The 19,722-nt window shown below is 51.6% G+C and overlaps 2 protein-coding genes across 7 annotated transcripts; one reads left to right on the top strand and one right to left on the bottom strand.

The window, feature by feature from the left end:
* Positions 1 to 650: 650 nt before the first annotated feature.
* On the top strand, positions 651 to 7,547 carry Pla2g3 (phospholipase A2 group III). Its single transcript, XM_027953442.3, has 7 exons — positions 651 to 2,615; positions 3,532 to 3,664; positions 3,892 to 4,026; positions 4,324 to 4,613; positions 5,408 to 5,537; positions 5,632 to 5,748; positions 6,404 to 7,547. Exons 1-7 carry the CDS (start codon positions 2,102 to 2,104, stop codon positions 6,612 to 6,614), a joined length of 1,530 nt encoding a protein of 509 aa, XP_027809243.1. The 5' UTR covers positions 651 to 2,101; the 3' UTR covers positions 6,615 to 7,547.
* Positions 7,548 to 7,812: 265 nt separating this feature from the next.
* Positions 7,813 to 17,599, bottom strand: Inpp5j (inositol polyphosphate-5-phosphatase J). 6 transcript variants are annotated; one of them, XM_027953465.2, is made up of 13 exons: positions 17,495 to 17,599; positions 14,643 to 15,847; positions 14,203 to 14,316; positions 13,984 to 14,092; positions 13,701 to 13,817; positions 13,201 to 13,376; positions 12,672 to 12,783; positions 12,404 to 12,513; positions 12,090 to 12,273; positions 9,071 to 9,208; positions 8,842 to 8,919; positions 8,641 to 8,745; positions 7,813 to 8,443 (listed from the first exon to the last, which is right to left on the bottom strand). In XM_027953465.2, the coding sequence occupies exons 1-13, from the start codon at positions 17,597 to 17,599 to the stop codon at positions 7,937 to 7,939; spliced, it is 3,060 nt and encodes a 1,019-aa protein (XP_027809266.2). In that variant the 3' UTR covers positions 7,813 to 7,936. The 6 variants fall into 6 exon arrangements, with proteins under 6 accessions (XP_027809266.2, XP_027809265.2, XP_027809267.2 ...); XM_027953464.2 differs by having other exon boundaries at positions 14,643 to 15,835; XM_027953466.2 differs by having other exon boundaries at positions 15,774 to 15,835.
* Between the last annotated feature and the right edge of the window lie 2,123 nt (positions 17,600 to 19,722).

Genomic DNA, 19,722 nt, shown 5'->3' with positions numbered 1-19,722 from the left:
GCTTTAGTGATAGTGTTTTAAATGTCAGGCATGGTGCTAAGAGTCTTACCAACATCCTGTGAGGTGACTACTATGATTACATTCATCATACAGAAGAGGAAACTTAGAGAAGTCAACTTCTAAGCCCATGGTCACACTGTGCTAATACCTCCCATCCTCTCTGAGTGATGAGCAGGGAAGGGGTCTATAATGTGGAAAAGCAAGTAGAGGTGGGTGGCAGGTCCTATGATATGAGAAAATACCAGAATGATGTTATTTTTTTTCAAGTGTCAAATTCTTCTTAGAGGGATTCAACTTGGTTCAGTTCTGTCTCTGCCCTTGTAAGTCCTTGCTCTCTTTCCCATCCTGCCACTTGCTCTACTCTACATCTCCTTTCCCAAACCTCTGGAAAGAAAGAGTTTGGCTCCTTGCTGGGCATGGTAGCACATGCCTGTAATCACAACAGCTCAGGAGGCTGAGGCAGGAGGAATGAAGGTTCAAAGCTAGCCTCAGCAACTTAGCAAGGCCCTAAGTAACCTAGCAAGACCCAGTCTCAAAAAAATTAAAAGGGCTGGGGTTGTGGCTCAGTGGTTAAGTGACCTTGGGTTCAATCCCTGGTGGTGGTGGTGGTGGTGGAGGAAGAGGAGGGGGGGGGGGAGGAGGAGAAAGAGCTTGGCTGCTTGGCTCTTGGACTCCTCCCATCCATCTCCCTTCTCTTCATTGTCTCTAGCTATGACCTTTGGACCACAAACCGAGGTTGGTTCTGAAGCATAGAGATGGGCTTGTCTACCCTACAACCTCTTTCCCCTTTAGCTGCACACTGAGTTCCCCAGCTCTGCCTGGCTCTGCCTTGCTGGGGCTGGTCTATGTGGAGAGACTTAGATGGAGATTGACCAGATGTTGGGGAAGCAGTAAGCTGACAGGCAAATGGACAGACAGACAAGTCACTGTCCAGGCTATCCTTGATTCCCAGTCAATCCCCGTAAAAGCTTCACTCCTAACCTCTAACCTCTCTTTAGCTATGGCCTGATTGTTACCTAAGGTTTCCCCACCTGTACAGAGCCTCAGTTTTTTCATCTGTACTATGGATATAAACACCTTCACCAGATGGTTGGAAACTGAATGATATGACAACTTGGGGACACAGGACCAAGTGCTAGGTATCACCCCTCCCTTGAAGAGACCCCTGTCTCTTGGAGCAACATGTGATGCCTGCTGAGTCTCTCAGGTAGCCATAGCTCAGGGATAGAGGTGGCATAGACCTAGCCTCCTGGGCCACTCTATTCCTCTGGGGATCATAATTCCTTCAAATCCAGAGTGTTGGCCATGCTCTATGCTGTTTTCAAGGCCTGTTCCAACTGTCTCTCTCATTCATCAGACCAGGAGAATTGCTGCTAAGCCAGGTCTGTGCTTGGAGTCCTAGGAAGTGGCAAACCCTGTAGCACTGTTCCCTTGTTATGTCAAGAGTCTTTTAACAATCAGAATTAGGGAGTGAGCATCAGGGCCTGTGCCTGGGAATAGTCACTTCCTTTCCCAGAAGACTAGGAAACTCCCAGGGTGGTAGCCCCAGAATCCTCAGCCCTGCCCTCATGTCTTTTACCCAGCTCTGGCTGAGGTCCATGGCCTACTGCCAATCTGATGGCAGTGGGTGTGTCAGCCACCACGGAATAGGGATACAAGGATAGGTTTTAGAGGTCTCCTCCAAGCCCCTTAACTTTCTTCCTTCCCCAAGGAGCAACAGAATGTGTCCCCCCACCCCCCACCACGTTCCCTCAACACCCGGCCTTGGCCCAGGGCTTTGGTTCCCACAGTCCTCATCCAGGCAGGGCTGGCAGCAGGTGACTGGATGGCGCTGAGAAGGGCAGGGTGAGTGGAGGCGTGGGCCCCACAAGTGCACTCCTCAGCCAATCAGCAGCCTGCCCAGCCGGTGGATTCGGTTACAAGCCCAAGATCACCCCATACTCCAGCCTCCTTTCTCCTCCTCCTGCTGCTCCATTCATTGGCCCTGCCTCACAGGGCCTGCTGGATATAGCTTCCGCTGCCCCCCCCCCCCCGCCCCCGCTTAGCTGCTGCCTCGTGGGCCGCCAGGGGGCTTTGTCTGACCAGGCTGGGCTAGGGCAGAATGGGGGTTCTGGCAGTGCTGCTAGGGGTGCTTGGCTTTCTGGGGTTGACTCCAGGGGGCTCCCATGCCCTCCACTGGGATAGCACTTCTTGCCACTTGGCCAGATCCATCCCTGGCAGCCCTCTTGGGTCCTTGAGCTTCCTGGGCAAGGATACCCAGGGACTGGCACTGTTCCACGCCCGCTGGGATGCACACAGAAGGCTGCAGGTATGTAGCAGGCTGGATGAACCAGAGCTCACGGCAACTTTCGGTGCTCTCTGTGTTCATGAGATCACCCAGGGCTTCTTCATTCACACCCCCGGACCTGAGCTTCAGAGAACACTGGCCATGCTTCAGAGTCAGTGGGAAACCTGCCGAGGACCTGAGGAAGGTCCAGCAAGGGCCAGGGAGAAGAGAATGGCAGGGCAGAGTGAAGCACCTGGCAGAGGGCATCTGCGAACAAAGAGAGGCTGGACCATGCCTGGCACACTGTGGTGTGGAGTTGGAGACTCTGCTGGGAACTCCTCGGAGTTGGGTGAGCCCCAGGGGTGTGATCTGGGTATCTGATGGGGGAGGCACAGGCTTCAGCACTGGATCCCACTTTCCCATCTGAGTGTCCTTTGAGGAGTGACTTAACCATTCTGAGCCTCAATTTCCTTATTTGTAAAGTGGGGGTGACCATGAGTCTTATCGTGGGACGCTTAAGTGATATAATAGATGCAGAAGGTCTTATTCAAACCTGGGAGTCCTCATTAATCACCTTCTGAGGAAGGGAATAGACTGGGGAGGATTCAAGTTCTGCTGAGCCAAAAAACCTGTACCCATAAGTCTAGGTTCGAATCTCAAATAAGCACATTCATACTTAGCAAGTCACTTCCCCACTGAACCCCAGTTTCCTCACCTGTAAAACAAAGGTGACACCTCATTTTCAGGACTGCTGTGAGTTTGGGCGTGGGATGTGCTGGGCACTCAGGGTGTGTTCAGTAAAGGGAGCTACTGCTTGGACTGTGATAGGTTACTATCTGTGTGGAGGGTTAGGGGATGACTTAGCACCTGAGTCTGGTAGGTCAGCAGTACCTCATTTTGCCAGTAAGAAAGGCTGTACTCTATCTGTATACCATTCCATTACACACACATTCCTAACTTTAGAGTTTTATTTGGAGCATGAGCTTGGGAACCCTAGGGGCAGACTCCAATTCCCCTAAGGAAGATCTTTCCATATGCTCATGGGTGGGCTGTCTGGCACTGGGATTTGCCCAAAAAGGGCTGCAGACTGGCTGTTCTCTTGAAACTTTTAAACAGAGGCTCTCATAGAGGGAGAATGACTGGCTTGAGTTTTATGTCAGGGTTGGAGTGAGAACCAGAACTCTGTCCTCTTGATATCAGGTGGGCATAGCTGGTGGGTGGTGCCCAGGACCCTGATGAGCTGGTGTTCTTTCCCCTCCATGCAGGGATCTTCCAGGGCCCTGATCTCTGCTGCCGGGAACATGACCGCTGCCCACAGAATATCTCGCCCTTGCAGTATAACTATGGCATCCGAAACTTCAGATTCCATACCATCTCCCACTGTGACTGTGATACCAGGTTGGCAGAGGGTCTAAGGCTCAGGGACAGGGCAGAGTAATTCTTAGGATTCCAGAGAATCCTAAAGATCAGCCAGCATGGACCTCATAGTGCTGATGGAAAAACAGAACTGAGAGAGGGAAGGAACTTTTGAACCACAAACATTTGGCTGATAGTAGCAGGGTGGGTTGCTGGAAGAGCCAGGAGCTCTCTCTACTACGAGGACCTGAATGCTGACTCTGGGGCAGGTTCCAGCAATGCCTGAGGAACCAGCATGACTCCATCTCGGACATTGTGGGTGTAGCCTTCTTCAACGTACTGGAGATCCCCTGCTTTGTGCTGAAGGAGAAGGAGGCGTGTGTGGCGTGGTACTGGTGGGGAGGGTATGTGGCTGCACCCCTTGAGTCCTTTCCCAATCAGCAGGGGAACCTGGGTTTCAAGTCGGGTGAGGGAGGGCTGTCTCTCCATCAGGGAATGATTTCTTGTCAGGCTTGTCCTTTCCTTAGGGCAGGGTTCAGGCACCTTCTTCAGTGCCTCCCACAACCCAGTAAGATGGGGAAGGGGACTGGCAGACATACTTGGTCTCTTGGGGACAACTCCAGAGGTTTCTAGAAGCACCCTGGGGGCTTCTGGAGGCAGGGTATCTTGGTCACCAATTGCCACCAACTGCCATCTTCCAGGTGTAGGTCGTATGGCTCGGTGCTACTCGCCCATCTCCAGCCCACTACCTACTACAATGCCTCCTGGAGATCCCCCGTCACCTCCCTGACTCCAAGTCCCCAAAGCCTAGCCCCCACCAAACTGCAACAAAAGCAGCACCCTCAGAAGAGGCAGCCACAGCTAAAAAACTCCAGGTACCCCAGTCTGACCAACACCACAGTCTTCCAGGCCACATCCTCCAGGACTGATGTAGCCCCCACAGCTGATACATGGGCTCCCCATCCAGTTCTCCAGCACCTAAAACCTCAGGGTAAGCTCAGAATCTAACCTTCGGAGTTCCTGATATGAAGGGGGTGTCCTCTGTGTGCATTTTGGTGGGTGAAGTATATGTTGTTTATTTTCCTGCTCCAAGTGCTCGTAGGGTATCCCAACCTTTACCATCAAATGACACCGAAGTAAGGGATTTTCATAATATGCAAATTTTACCTCATCACTTCACATCTACTGAGCTCTTCTCCTGTGATGTCATGGCTACTTTTTATCACAGTTGACAAAAGTCCCAATGACCAGTGGTCCTGAGGCCCTACAAACCCCATCCCCCAGTCAAAATTCCAGTTTAACAAATTTAATTTGGCTCCTCAAGTGCAGTCTTCAAAGACTGGAGATGTAGTTCAGTGGTAGAGCATTTGCCTACAGTGTGCAAGGCCCTACGTTTGACCTCCATCACTGCAAAAATAGAATAAAACCATGCAGCCTGCTCTTTCTCCTCTGAGCTTTTGCTCATACTGTTCCTTCTTTCTGAAGTACTCTCCTCCCTCTTCCTCTCTCAGCCTCAGTTTAGCAGTCTCTTCCTCCAGGAAGCCTTTCCTGTCCACCCTCAGCAGCAGTCTGGGTTTCCCCATGGGACACTTTGTGTGTGTGTGTGTGTGTGTGTGTAGGGGCACATCCCACATGGGCAATACCCTAAGAGCACGAAGGGCAGGAGACAGAGACTGCGTTTGTGTTGACTGAGCATATGTTCTAGTGTTTCTCCTGGATGGTGGCAAACATTGGTGAAGCCACTCTGGTATACTGGGCAACCCTCATGACCATATATCCCCCCAGGTGCCCACAGGGCCTGCCGTAGCTTCCGCCGCCTGGACCAGTGTGAGCACCAAATTAAGCCCCAGGAAACCAAGTTCCAGCTGCTCAACAGTGCCCATGGGCCCCTTTTCCACTGCAACTGCACACAACGGTGAGGCCTGCAGGGCTCCCTGGTGGTGGGCTATTTGGAAGGGGCACCTTGCTGGTGAGGTTCAAACCTAGCCTGAGCCTAACTCTGCCCCCAGTCTGGCACGCTTCCTGAGGCTCCATAGCCCACCTGCAGGTGCCAACATGCTCTGGGAGTTGCTGGGCACCACCTGCTTCAAATTGGTCCCTCCACTGGACTGTGCTGAGGACAAAGGGTAAGTGATGGCAAAGCCAGGAGATAATGTTGTTGTTTTTTTTTCCCCCAAGGGATGGGTTACCTATACCCCAATTGTGTGCCTGGGCCAAGGGGGTGGGGAAAGGGTCAGGAGGTTTCTGAGTTTCTTTGTCATCTGTCCCCTATCCCCTATTGCCTCAGATTCAGTTTTGCAGTTGGCCTGTTGGGGTTGCATCTTGGCTCTGTCATGTAATTCTTGTGTGTCCTTGACAAGTTGATTCACCTTTCCAAGCCTCCATTTCCTTCTCTGTAAAGTGGTTATACAAGCCAAGGAAATGTCTTGTGTGATATACCAAACTTGCCTGAAACACAGTAAAATGCTTAATGTTCATTCCTAATCCACAATCTCATTTGGATTCTGATTCTCAAAGCCAGCCCCTTATTATTCCCACTTTACAGATGAAGAGGAAACTGAGGCCTGCACTGGCTCAGGTTCCCATAGCCAGGTAGTAACAAAACCCAGGCCTCTGGGGACCAGATCAGGTTTATTCTGCCTACCTTCTAGGTATAACCGTGCCCTCTCTGCCTTGTTGTGACCTTAGCTTCGCTCCTGATCCTCTCTGGGCATTGATCCCATTGTCTGCAGAGTAGGCTGGAATTCTGCTAGTGCTGACCATCTGGTTCTCTTCCAACAGCTGTTCCAAAGACTCAAGGGCCATCAAGGTGTCAGCACGGCACTTGCGGCGACTTCAGAAGATACGATTCCAACTCAGGGATAAAGACACAGAGGAAGGGCAGGCATGGCCATTGGAGCCCGCAGGGACTCCTGTGTCATTCTACAACCAGTGCCTGCAGCTAACCCAGGCAACCTGGAGACTTAATGGGCAGCAGAAATTCTGGAGCTAGTGACCTCAGTTCCAGTTCTCTTGAGCATCAGCTTGGACCTTATCCCTAGCTTGACCAAGCACTGGGAATCTTGGTCTCTTCTCCATGGGTTATACTGCAGCATGGCAGAAGCTCTTATGGAAAGCCGGGAGGCTAGAGGTGGGGGACCTTAAGGCTCAAATACCAGAGCATGTCTCCTGCAGTGCTGGGTGACCTTAAGCTGGTGACAAAACCCCTCTGTGAGGTTTTGTGAACATGGTATTCAGGAGGCTCACTCTAATGCCCTGGGCTTAGGGTCTTATATAGGAAACTTCACATTTGAATGGAAATGGGGAGAGTAACTTATTGCAGCAGCCCCAGGAGGTCCTAGAAGGAGGTACATGCATATTCATGTTGCAAAATTAATACATGTCTCAATAACCTGCCTAGGAAAGCCCTAGCACCTTGTCATGAAGCCCAGGGCAGCTGGTAGGAAACTAGGAATGTCACAGAAGTGCCTGCATCTGAATCCAGGATGGGGGCACTGGAGAGGGCTTCCCAACTCCTCTCTTTCTAGGGGGCTCCTTCTTTTAATAGCTGATACAACCTTCCTAGCCTAGGCCTGGACCATTCTTTCTGCCCTAAACCTAATTCAAATCTGTTCTGTGCACTGGGGCAAAGGACCTCCCTCCCCTGTTCTAAGCCTTGATTTCCTCCTCTGAAAAGGGTGTGTGTGTATACCAGAGCTACCTCATAGTCTTTTGGGGATCAAGTGAACTAATATTTACATACTTATAGCACTTAGCACCTAGTAAATATTCCTTCTCTAACACAGCCAAACTGCTTTGGTATAACATCCTGAGAAACTGATGTAACCTCTTGGAGACCTCAATTTGCTCTCCCATGCCTGAGTCTAAGAATGGCACTGAACCCATTTGGTTGTGGTACAGATTAAAGGAGATGGCATGAATCCCATATATAGTACCTGGTAAATGTCAATTCTGTCATTCTCTTACCTCTTTATTCTCTGCTTCTGACTAACTACCCCCATCACCAGACTGCTAAGAAGTTAGGAAACAGCCAGGAGTGAAGCTGGAGAATTTAATTCCTAATGGATGTACTCCAAGATTAGGATTTCTGCCAGTGCTTTCCCACCAATCCAGATGGGGGTCCAGGCGGGGCTTTGCTGATTATCACAGTTAAAGTGCCAGGACTGAGTTTGGGGGGACCCTAGTTGGCCACCCCTGGCCAGGACAGAGTGGTAGGTACAGATACAGCTGGAGCAGCAGCAGAAGAGAGGCAGGCAGGTTTGTGGAAGATTGAGGCAGAGTGGGGCCACCAGGGCCCATCTGCCCACCCTATCCTCATGGCCCTAGGCCCCCTTCCTCTAGTCCTTGACGGCCCTGGGGACTGGGAGATAGGCTGTCAGGGTCAGAGGTCTCCCGATCAGGTCCCCAGGAGCCACCACCACCAGGATCTACAGCCTCCAGACGCAAAGCTGGCAGCAGGCCCAGGCTTCGAGGCACAGCTGGTTGAAAGGTCCAGGGGCCAGGAAGCCCAGAAGGCCCCTCCTCACTACTTCCCCAGCTGCCGCTACTATTGCTCTTATCAGGGGCCACCCAGGGCAGCCGGCGGCTCTGGGGTGATGGGCTACGGCTGGTACCACGGCGTTCACGGGATGAAGGCCGAAGGGCAAGACCAGGGAAACGGGCCAGGCCTGGACTGCGGCTACGGTGTCTCTTGGACTTGCCAGGACTGGGGCTGCGGGACTTGGGTGCAAGCAGCTCCAGAGTGCTGTCATCCTCACCCTCTGAGCTGGTGCCCGAGGTGTCTGTGCTGCTGCTGGCTGACTCCGAGGTAGGCAGCGAGATCTGAGGGGAATGCTGGTTACTGGAGCACCCCACTCCCCAACCTGGGCACAGAGGCCTCTTGAAACCACTCTAATCCTCCCATTGGCAGACCTAGGGAATTGGGCCACTGGTCTGAGGTCTAGGAGTAGAATGTGGAGGCTTTGGCATTTGAACAGGGCCTTTTGGCATCCCATGACCCTGCAGTCTGGCCTACTTACCTGGAAGGGTTCAGTGACACCAATGAGGATGCTGTGGTTGTGGCTATAATAGCCCAGGATGAAGTCTCCGTGGCCTTTTGGCAGCGATTCTTCACTGAATGTCACCTGGTGGGCCCAGGGGTATAAGCCCAAATTGGGATTAAGGGGGCTACCTCAAGATGAGTCTTGAGGTCTCCCTACATTCCCTTTCCTTCTAAGTACCTGGTAGATATTCCCATCCACGTCTTCATGTTTGGCCCAGACATAAGCCACATAGTCCTTGCAGTGGCGGAAACCCACCTGGGACAAGAAGAATGAGGACTGTGACCTCTAATACCGCATCCCAGTAGCCTTTGGGAATAACACCAAACACTGGACACAGCAGTGACCCTCAGCTGTTCCTCCAGGGCACTTCCTCCCCTAATACACCAACCACCCTTGCCCTTCTTACCCGGTACAAGCCGATCCAGTCCCAAGAGCTGCGGGCGAACACTGTTTCCATGCGATACTTTACTACAGCTTGCTCTGGCCGCACCCACTCATCTGCTACTTCCAGACGCACGAGTGGTAGGTCGTCCCTGAAGGCAAACTGTCCAGGCAAGGCAGGGTTAGGGGGCAATCTCAGGAGAAACCCTCTAGCATTCCACACACCCGGGGTTCTTGGGTTGGAGTCAGCACAAGTCAGCAGAGACAAAGGAATATGAGGCCATTTCATAGACTGGGAAACTGAGGTACAACAGGTCTAGGATAAACATCAAGCTTTCTGCCTTCTAGCCCAGGATTCCTTCTACCCATTGCCTCCTCAGGGAGTGAGTGGAACACAGATTTGAGGCCAGTAGACTCTCGCAGTTTGATCCTGGTTCTGCATTGCACTTTATGCAATGAACAAGCTCTTCAGCCTCTATGAATGCCAGGGCCCCTGTCTAAAAAATAGAGGCTGTTATTTAACACTTGGGGGTGGTTCTACAGATTCATTGAAATACCATTTGTAAAACATTTTATAAACTTTACAGTATAAAAGTAAGTAAGTAATAAGAATTTGCCTACATGTTAGCAAGGGGGACAGGAAAAATCCTATGATATATTGGGTATTCTGGAATAAGCTGAATACTCCTGAGCTGGCAAGAACAGCACACTAACAACTGCCTTGTCATCAGTCCACAAAGACAAAGTATAATCATGAGTATCCTTCCCCCAGGATCAACCGTACTGACGGAGGTTAGGGGAGTCACCTAAATGGGTGGGACTGCAGGGGTGGCAGATAACCAGGGTATTGGCTCTACTGGTGTCCCTAGGAGAAGTGCTCAGGTGGTGCCAGCTTCAGGTCTTTGTCTGCTCCCCTGTTGATCTGGTTTCAGGTTTCCTTCCCTCAGTTTCTAAGCCAAGTTATTCCAGAAGAAACTGGCACATTCCCTCCCTGTCCCTGGGTTTCTAACAGACAGTCTGGTGGAAATGGCCTCCATCTCCTCCCAAGGTCAAAACCCCTGCTAAGCCCTATTCTGATGGCATTGCTTTGGATAATACTTAAGGTTCTCTGAGCCTCAGTTTCTCTCATCAGTAAAACAGGGAGAAGAATTTGGACATTTAAAAGGACGACACACGTAAAGTGCCCTACACAGGGCCTGACACATTGTAGGTACTCAACAGGTAACATTTTTTGAAGGAGATAGTCTTAGAAAGGGCAGGAAGGACAGGGTAAAAGGAGCAATTTTATGTGTGTGTGTATGTGTGTGTGTGCGTGTGTTGCTAGGAATAAAACCCAGGGCCTTGTACATGCAAAGCAAGCATTCTACCAGTCAGGTTCCTGACTGAGGGTTAAACCTCAAGTCCAAGTCCTTTACCATAGGTCATGGGAGGGGGAGGCCAGGCATGGGCACATTTCCACTCCCTGGAGACATTGGCCCTTGTCCCACTTACTGACGACAGGACAAAGTTACCAGGAAAAACATTTTCTGACCTGCAGGATTTCTTCTTATCAGATTGACAGAATTCAGTGTAGAGTTTCAGAGTTGGAAAGACTGGATCTAGCCTGCTCCACTTCTGCCAATGAGCCTTTATTTGTATAACTTGGGGTCCATTAGGAACCTCAGATTCTCCCACAGAAAAAAAGGGAGTTTTACTACATGATTTTTTAGATCTGGTTCTGACATTCTAGAATTCTTCCCTCCCTCCCCATCTTTTGTTTATTTTGTTTTGCAGTTTTGAAGACTGAACCTAGGGGCTCTCTATGACTGAGCTACATCTCCAGTCCCTATCTCATTTTTAAAAATTTTGACAGAGTCTCACTAAATTGCTGAGACTGATCTTAAACTTGATGTTTACCTCAAACCTGCCTCAGTCTCCCAAGTAGATTACAGATATATGCCATCATGCCCAGCTGGATTTTCACTTTAACAACCAGGAACCTCAACCCTAAAAACAATATAGTCATCCCTCAGTATTTGTAAGAAATTGGTTCCAGATCCCTGGTGGATACCAATATCCAAGAATGTTTAAATCCCTTATATAAAATGGTATAGTAATGTGCATATAACCTTGCACATTCTCCTGTATATTTTAAATCATCTCTGATTACTTATAATACCTACCAATGCAAATGCTGTGTAAATAGTTGTTATACTGTATTACTGAGGGGAAAATAACAAGGAAAAAAAGTCTATACATGTTCAGTACAGATGAAATTTTTAAAATCTTTGTGTGTGTGTGTGTGTGTGTGTGAGAGAGAGAGAGAGAGAGAGAGAGAGAGAGAGAGAGACACTAGGGATTTAACCTGGGACTTCACAGATGCTAGGCAAGCACTTGACCACTGAGATATTCCCCTTCCCCTTCCCCTAGTCTAATTTGCCTAGGCTAGCCTCAAACTTGTGATCCTCCCGCCTCAACACCCCAAGTAACTGGGGTAACAGGAATGTATCGCTGTGCTGACAGGACACAATTTTTTTCTGAATATTTTCAATTTGCAGTTGGTTGAATCTGTGGATGTGAACCCATGATACAGAAGATGATACTAAACTCTAGTAACTATTTTGAGATTGGCTCTTTATTTTTTATATCTCTATTCCCCTTCTCCATTACTACCTTACTGTCATAAGGCCGGGCTAACGATCAGATAGTAAGTAAAAATAATGAATGGTATATGGGGGTTTTGAGTAACATTTTGATTTTGCTGATCTTATTATACATGTGAATTTTAACATGTTACCCTAAACCTTTCTTAGAAGAAGGTTTAGGGTAACTGACTTGGGTTCAAATCCTAACTCTTCTTACTTAGCTGTGTAACCCTGGACAAGTGATGCTATCCTATCTCTGAGTCTCAGCCTCCTCGTCTGAAAATAGAGATTATAACCCATTCCCATTCTGTTAGAATAAATAGATGGTACTAAAGGCAGATGCAAGGGGTTACAGGTGGGCAATGGGAAGCTGAGCTGGGCCAGAGGATGTCATGAGGGGAAGATGAGGTCGGAACTCACCTGCAGGACAAACTGGGCAGCTACAGGCTTGTGGTCACTGACTGTGTATTCCATGTGGCTGCGGTAGCTGTGCTGGGTCACTTGAAGCCGGTGGCTCTCCCTTCCTGAAGGACTGGGACCTCCACCTGGAGCTTTGACCTTCCACAGGATACGATCTGTCCAGGCTGGTTTCCGCTTCTTAGCACTGCAGTGGACAGAGATAGCCTGAGTTACAGGGGGCTATGCCTTAACCTCCGGCCTTGCCTCCTGCCCCTCTTCCCACAGTCTTCCACAGGAGACCTCAGCCCACATCTTCTTCCCATTTCAGAGCTTACCTGGTATCATATTTGTTGGTACCCACATCAAACTTGAAGGTGGGAGCGAAGTTAAGGGGCCCCTCCTGGAAGCCCTTCAAGATGGGCCAGGTGTTCTTGGCCATGTTGAGCTGTGGAGGTCCAGAAGGGCAGAACTGGACAACAGCTTGGAACCTTCCAGCACCCGGGAGTAGGGATGAGGGCAAGGACCATAACCTAAGGTACAGGTGTGTCCCAGGAATATGCTCTGTGTACTTGGGGGTTTGGGGTGGGGGCTAGGATTCCCCACCTGATCCTTCTCCCAAAGCTGATGGAGCTGGTCACTGTCAATGGCAAACTTGACAAAGTGCAGGTCGAAGCTCTCAATGCGGAAGTTCAGGTCCCCAAACCAGAATACAAGGCTGTTTGTGGGTGGGGGTTCAGTGGGTCAATGGGGTGGAAGGATCCAACCCAGATCCTTCTGGACCCCCATCCAACCCAACAGCACTAGAGCCTCTAAAGATGCCAGTGGGTGAGTGGGTGGCACCAGAGCCTTCAGACATCAAGGAGCAAAAGGAAGTAGAGGGGTGAGTCTGGAGGAAATTAGGTTCCAACCTTCAGTCCCTCGAGGCCCTCAGCAAAGCTACACCCTTAAAGCTCAGCCCCCTCGATCGAATTGCTATCTGTCTTTGTATTCCCACAAGTACTTTGGATGGTCACTCACCCCAACAGGCCTCTCTCCACAAGCATCACCCAGAGGGTGCTCCACACACTGTCACTAGCCTTCACACCTCCACCCACACCTTGCTGCCTTGAAGTGGCAGCGCTTTGGCTCATACTCATGATCCAGGATGCCGTGGGCACCAGGTCCCTGGAATTGCTGGAGGCTAAGGATGGTTTGAAAGTTGTCCTTCCGCTGCTCCGCCTTGTCCATGTGTGCTGGCAAGTGGCAATTCAGGAAGCAGAGCATGTGCCCGAAGGCCGCCAGTCGTATGCTCACTCCACCCTTGTTACCCTAGGGAGGCCGGGTTGGGCAGGTCATGGGCGGAGCCTAGGCGAGGAAGTGAGTCGCTGGGAGGGCATAGGAGAGGATGAGGGTGGATGAGGATTGAACAAGGGTGGGTCCTAGGAAAAGAGCAGAACTTTGGGACAGGGCGGGTAAAGAATAGGGGCAGGGTCTAGAGAAATGGGGTGTGATGTTGTTGGTGCTTGGGGAGAGGCAGGCCGCTGGGTAAGGGGGTGCAGCGTAAGGAGGAAACCTTGCAGATGCATGGGGGCCAGGGGACTAATTAAGGGCCACCTTTGGGGCTATTCCCTCCTGGACCTCTCCCATGCTCACCCAGTAGCCACCCAGGCCAGTGCGAGTGCAATCGGTCTGCACATCCCTCAGGAAGGGCAGGTGATAGTACTTGGCGAACAGCAGAAGGATAACGCCTTGCATCCTCACAGTACTCACCTGCAGGGAGAAGCCGGAGGCAGGCACTGCTTTTGAGGATTAAGACACAATACCTTGTCCCTATCTTGCCCACGGGACAACAGAGGCCCAGCAGTTCCCACAAGAGTCAGAATAAAGATGGGGCCAGGAACCCAGAAGCTCTTCCAAAGGGTGAGGGAGGTATTACCAGCACAAAGTTGAAGGGCCCCAGGGCATCCATGAAGAGCTCGCTCCACTGGTCAGTGAAGAGAGCGTCCTTGAGCCTCTTGTTGATCATGGAATTCACTTCCTGCAACCTGGGGAGGTACCAGGGTGGGGGCAGCCATGGATTGGAAACCCCTATCATAGTTGAGGGCCTATGAGGCCTGAGGGGCTGAGAAAGGGGTATATGAACTTTGCCCCTTACCCTATGGCGATCATGTCTGCACCATCACTGTCATTGCCACCGCCCAGGTGGAGGAGGGATGTGACATCGTCTGGGGGCATAGCGGTGCCCACATTCCACGTGACCACAGTGATCCTGGGGGTAGGGGCATGGAGAGGTTACTGCTGGGCACCAGTTACCCACCTTCCCCTGCCCTCCCACAGGGCTGTCTCTGGAGAGGCAGATGTGGGTAAAATCCTTTAGAAGAACCCACACTGGACCCAGAATCCCTCCTACCAGATTCACCCTGGTGATATACACTGAGGTCGGAGCAAGTCCCTTAGGAAAGGATGATGTCTTTTAATTGTCCCAAAGTGGGCCCAGCACCCCTCCTAGGGACAAATCCTCAGGGAGGCACTCTGAGTCAGAGTAAACCATCACCCTGGAAGAATGGCTAGTCTCCAAGCTCAAGGTCCACTCACCGGAATCCAGGGTCGCTCTTGCATGTAGGCTGAGCTGACCAAGAGGAGGATGAGGAGGACGAAGTGGATGTAGAAGAGATGGTGACTGGGGCTGGAGCTTCTTGGGTCTGAAGATTAGGGCTTGGGCACCTGCCAGGTCCTGCACCCTGGGTGACAAGCCCTGCACTAGAAGTGCCAGGTCCTGTACCCTGGGTGCTAGACCTGGGGAGGGCCACCTCAGGGGCTGGGGTGATACAGGAAGAGCAGTTGGGAGATCGGCTGGGGGAACGGCTGGGAGACCGAGGTGGCTTGGGCAAAGGTGGGGGCACAGTCTGACCTGAGGAACTCCCTGGCCGGAAGGTAGGGGACAAAAGTCCAGGGGAGCGAGTGCCAGGCTCTGGAGGGCCCTGGCTCACATCCAAAGGCAGGGTCTGGGGTGGCCGTGGATCCTCAGGGCTGTTGTGGGGGGCCTCAGGCCGGGCTCGGAAGGAGGAAGAAAACCGGGGATCTTGGGAGGTTTGGATGAAGGATGTGGAGCCTGTTGGACCAGATGCCTGAGCTGGAGGCTGGAGATGCCCTTCAGAAGTGGGGAGAGGTCTGGGGGCTGGGGCGTCCCTCTGTCTAGCTGGTGTCCATCCTACAGAAGCTGGAGCTGAGGCCATGGCTGTTGGAGCCAGGGTCCGCTCCTGAGAGGGTGACAGAATTGGACTGAGCACTGGGGAAGGACTGGAGTGGGGCTGGAGGGGCTGCTCCTGAGAAGCCAGGGCCAGGCTTAAGCCTGAGGCTGCTAGTGCTGGCTTGGGTCCCACAGAGGTGGGTGATAACTGCTTCTGGTCCCTGGAAATTGGAGGCAGAGTAGATGGGGGAGGCCTTGGCACTGCTGAGGCAGACATCACCAGTTGCCCCAGGGATGCTGGAGCCAGGACTGAGCCTGAGGTGGCTGGGGGAGGCTTTGGTCCAGCTGAGGCAGACACCACCAGCTGGCCCACAGATGTTGGAGCCAGACTAGAGCTGCGGTGGGAAGGAACTCTTTTCTGTCCTCCAGGAGTAGACATTGGAGCCATGATGGGTCGGGGAGATGCCAAAGCCAGCCTCGGCCCCTCTGAGGAAGGTGACATAGCTGTGTGTGGCCCCACAGGTGCTAGAGCCAACTTTGGTTCCATGGGTACTGGGGCTGCATTCTTCTTTGCTGGGAGCTGAAAATTTGAGTCCACCTTGTAGAGGATCTCTTTTTGGTACCAAGAATTAAACCCAGCGGGAGGGGCACCTAACCACTGAGACACATCCCCAGTCCTTTTTTATTTTTAATTTTGAGACAGGGTCTTGCTAAGTTACTTAGGGCCTCCCTAAGTTTCTGAGGCTGGCTTTGAACTCTTGATCCTTCTGCCTCAGCCTCCGAAGCTTCTGGGATCACAGGCGTGCGTCACTGTGACCAGCTTCAGCTTCTCTGAGCAAAAAGCTCTCTCCCCATCTTTGAAGTCTAAAACCCGTTTCACATATGGGGAAACTGAGACCTGAATTGAATAAAGCAGAGTGAGCCTGAATCTGAGGGTTCTCCTGTTCTTTCTGACTGGAACCCACTCTGTGCCTACCCTGAACAGTCTCCCTGGGAAACTCTCTCATTGTAGTCTCTGCAACTCCCTGGCCAAGGGCAAATGACCTGACACTCCAGGTCCACCCACACTGGGTCCAGACTGTTAAGTACTTCTCCTTTTCTCCATGGTGGCCAGAAACCCTCAGATCCTGTGTCGTCATAGTCCGTCACCTCCCCACCCCGTTCCCCCAATAAAACATCCCCAACTCCTTGGTCACATTCCTCCCTGTGTCATCCATTATCAAAGCTCCTCACAGGGGCAAAAACTGAGGACTGAGACTAGCCATGTACATTCCTGGCCCAGCTCTGTGTGAATTTAGGCAAGCACCTTTGTGCTCAGGGCCTTGGTTTCCTTGTCTATAAAGCAAAGGGACTGGGCGAAGGGTCCTGGACCACACCAGATTCTGAGGAGTCTTGGCCTCATATTCCCTACATGTTATGGAATTAAACTACCCTCACCAAGTGTAATTGTACCATTCAGAGGAAGTTGATCCTGATGTCACACCTCTCCATGTCCAGGTCGTACCTTCCTACCCTCTTCACCCTCTCCCCCACCTGTGAGGACAGATCACCAGGTATCCCCTTTATGTCTGGCAGGTAGGGGACAATAGTGCTGCAGGGATCCACTCTCCCTTTCCCATCCATCCTCTGTTTATGATGTCCTGTCCCCAGAAGACAGGATAAAGTGTCCTTTGTCAGGGAGGACAGAAGAAGGTCTACATTCACCCCAGGGTGGCCCCATCCCTGCTTCTAGAGACGCAGTTCTGTCTCTGTCCTGTGTCCTTCTCAGTTCGGAGAACCTGAAACTGTGCCTCCACCTCCCTTCCCAAACTCAAGCTCTTTAAGGCTGCGTTTTGGGCATCCTTCTTGGCTCCAAGTGTCCCACTGTGTACCCCCCCACACCGCCTCCAGCACTAACAACTTAGACATCCCAGATGTCACAGTTTTAGTCTTTAGAGACAAGCCTCCTCATTTTGCAATAGCTCAGAGAAGACAAGCAACTTGCCCAAGGTCACACAGCAAATCTAGAGAATAATTGGGTCCCCTGACACCCAGTCTAGGGCTCTTTGGGGGATTCCTGGAAATGGCTAACTCCATCTCTCTCTCTCTGGGCATTCTGTCACTGACACTCAGCCTCCAGGGTGACCTCTTTGCTCAGCTCATGCTTGGTGGGCACAGGAGAGTGCCAGTCCCTTATCCAGGGGTGCCAGGGTGCCTGCAGTGTGGGGGGCGTGAAACCAGGGGTCAGGAATGGGGGGCTAGGTTTTGGGGGTCTTACCTTGGAGGGTGTCCCAGTTTGAGAAACCCTATGTGGCCCAGATAAGGGGCCCAATCGAGTCCCAGTCCCTGGTCTCGGGCTACCACTGTTGCTCTGGCCCTCCATGTCTGCAGCCCCCAGCAGCCCGGGCTCCCTCGGGCTCTGGCTCCAGCTCCTCCGCTCCCGGGAACCAGTGATGTCATCAGTCGTTTCAACCTGCTGAGAATTTAAAGGCACAGGCACCCACTTTCCTGCCTAGAGGTGGCCCTCACAAGGAGGCTGCCCCCTGGGAAAACTTCAAGTTGGCTGCTGAGGCTGAAAAGACCATGGGGGTCAGAGAATGCCCATCACCTAGCCCAGGTCCCAACTGGAACCCAGGAGTAGGCATTCTGTTTGCCCCCACCCTCCTGACAATAGGCCTGGCCAGACCTTCTCCAGGGAGGGGCATTGACACACCTGCAGGTGAGACAGGCACAGGTGGTTCAGAGGTCAACAACCTCTCCAAAGCCTCAGAGACACCTGAGTCCCTGCCCTACTCTTGTAAACTTCCTACCTCCCTGTTAGCCCAGGCCTTGCCTTGGCCCCCACCCTTGCCCCATTTTCAGGCCTTGGTACCTGCCCCCCTCCACCCTCCCTCCTGCCTGGCTCCATTCTTTCCCATTCCAGAACTAGACACTCAGGCTCCAGCCACTGGAGTCCTTTCCCATCTCAACCTCAGCACCAGCCCCTCCTCTTCTGTAAACACTCTGCTGCCTGCAGCTGGCCCCACATCCAGGCCTGTCCTAGCCCAGCTTCTCAGCTTTCTTTTCTCCAGTACTCACTGGGTGTGGTTTGGGAGGGAACTTCCTCAAGGTCACCTGGTAAACTAGGAGGGTCTCCTGAGTTTCAGTGAGGATACTCAGTAACCATGGGGTATGGAGGGGATGGGTACTGGGGTGGAGAAAGTTCCAGGAGTGGGGGATTGGACTTGGCACCAGGGTCAAACAGGCCTCAGAACTCCAATGGCCAAGACCTTGCACAGGACCTGGTCGCAAACAGGCCTAGGGGAATGATTGCTGAATGAATGAACAAATGAATGAATGAATTAGAAGAGTGAATAAGTGATGAGGATCAGATGTGGCTAGGGATGACTGTGGTCTATGATTCTGTCTCTTCTTCACACTCTCTTCTATTTGCTTAGCAGTCCCTGAAATATCAGTTTCTTCAGAACTGCTGGATTGCTTGGGGAGGACTGAGCCCACCCAATTCAGGCTTAAAATGTTCAGGGTTCTATCCCCAGAGCTTCCAGTTGGTTGACAGTCACATCTGTATTTTCATGGGCCTCTGTGGTCCCCTATGTGAAGGTCATGTGGACAAATGCCTCATTCTCCTTTACTCTCCCACCTCCACTTGACTGCCTCTGGGTCTATTCTATATTTCCAGCCCATATCTTTATGAGGCTGGAATTTGAAAAGACAAAGACAGACCATATTAAGGTACTGTAATAGAAAGGTCTTTGGACGTGATGGCAGAGATAACAGTGCTAATGGTGGAGGTAACTGTGATGATGGGTATGATGATGTACATAACTAACAATGGAAGTGAGGAATTGACAGTGATGGTGGTAAACGAAGCGAAAGTGATAGTGACAGCAAAGGCGAGGTGATGATGGTTGGGATAAAGTTGGTTGTAGAGATAGTGCAGGTGTTGAGAACAGCAGTGGTGGAGGTGATAACAAAGGTACAGATTATGGTGCTGGTAATGGAATGAAGGGAAAGTGTCATTGGGGATAAACAGAGGACAAATGGGGGGCAAAATAGATGATGGGGTGGTACTGTGATGATGGGAGAGGTGGTGGTGGTGTTGGAGTTGAGGTAAGGTGGCAATGAGGGAGGTTGTGAGAGTGGACATGGAGGTGATTATTAGAAAGGGAAGAAAAATTTGAACTCACCTTGCCCAGTCCTCTGACTCCTATTAAACAAGTGGAAAACTGAGGCCCCCAAGAGTACCAGCTTCTGATGCAATTCTGGAGGGGATGGGAGGAAGATACAGGCCTCTGGGACCAGTCCTAGGGTTAGGACAGGGCACCAATGCCCATTGGAAGCTACGCAAATGTCATGCAAATGACTGCACAGAGAGCTCCTCTGTGCCAGGAGGACAACCCAGGATTTCTCATGATCTCCTCTCCCTGAGCTCGGAGCTGGCAGGGGACTTTGTTTCTGCCCCTGTTACTGATTTACCTGGTGAGGTCACTGAGATTCTTGACTTGT

The sequence above is a fragment of the Marmota flaviventris genome, chromosome 1 (genome assembly GCF_047511675.1).
Source record: "Marmota flaviventris isolate mMarFla1 chromosome 1, mMarFla1.hap1, whole genome shotgun sequence".
Classification (NCBI taxonomy): Eukaryota; Metazoa; Chordata; class Mammalia; order Rodentia; family Sciuridae; genus Marmota; species Marmota flaviventris.
This window is presented reverse-complemented; position numbering and strand designations above follow the sequence as displayed.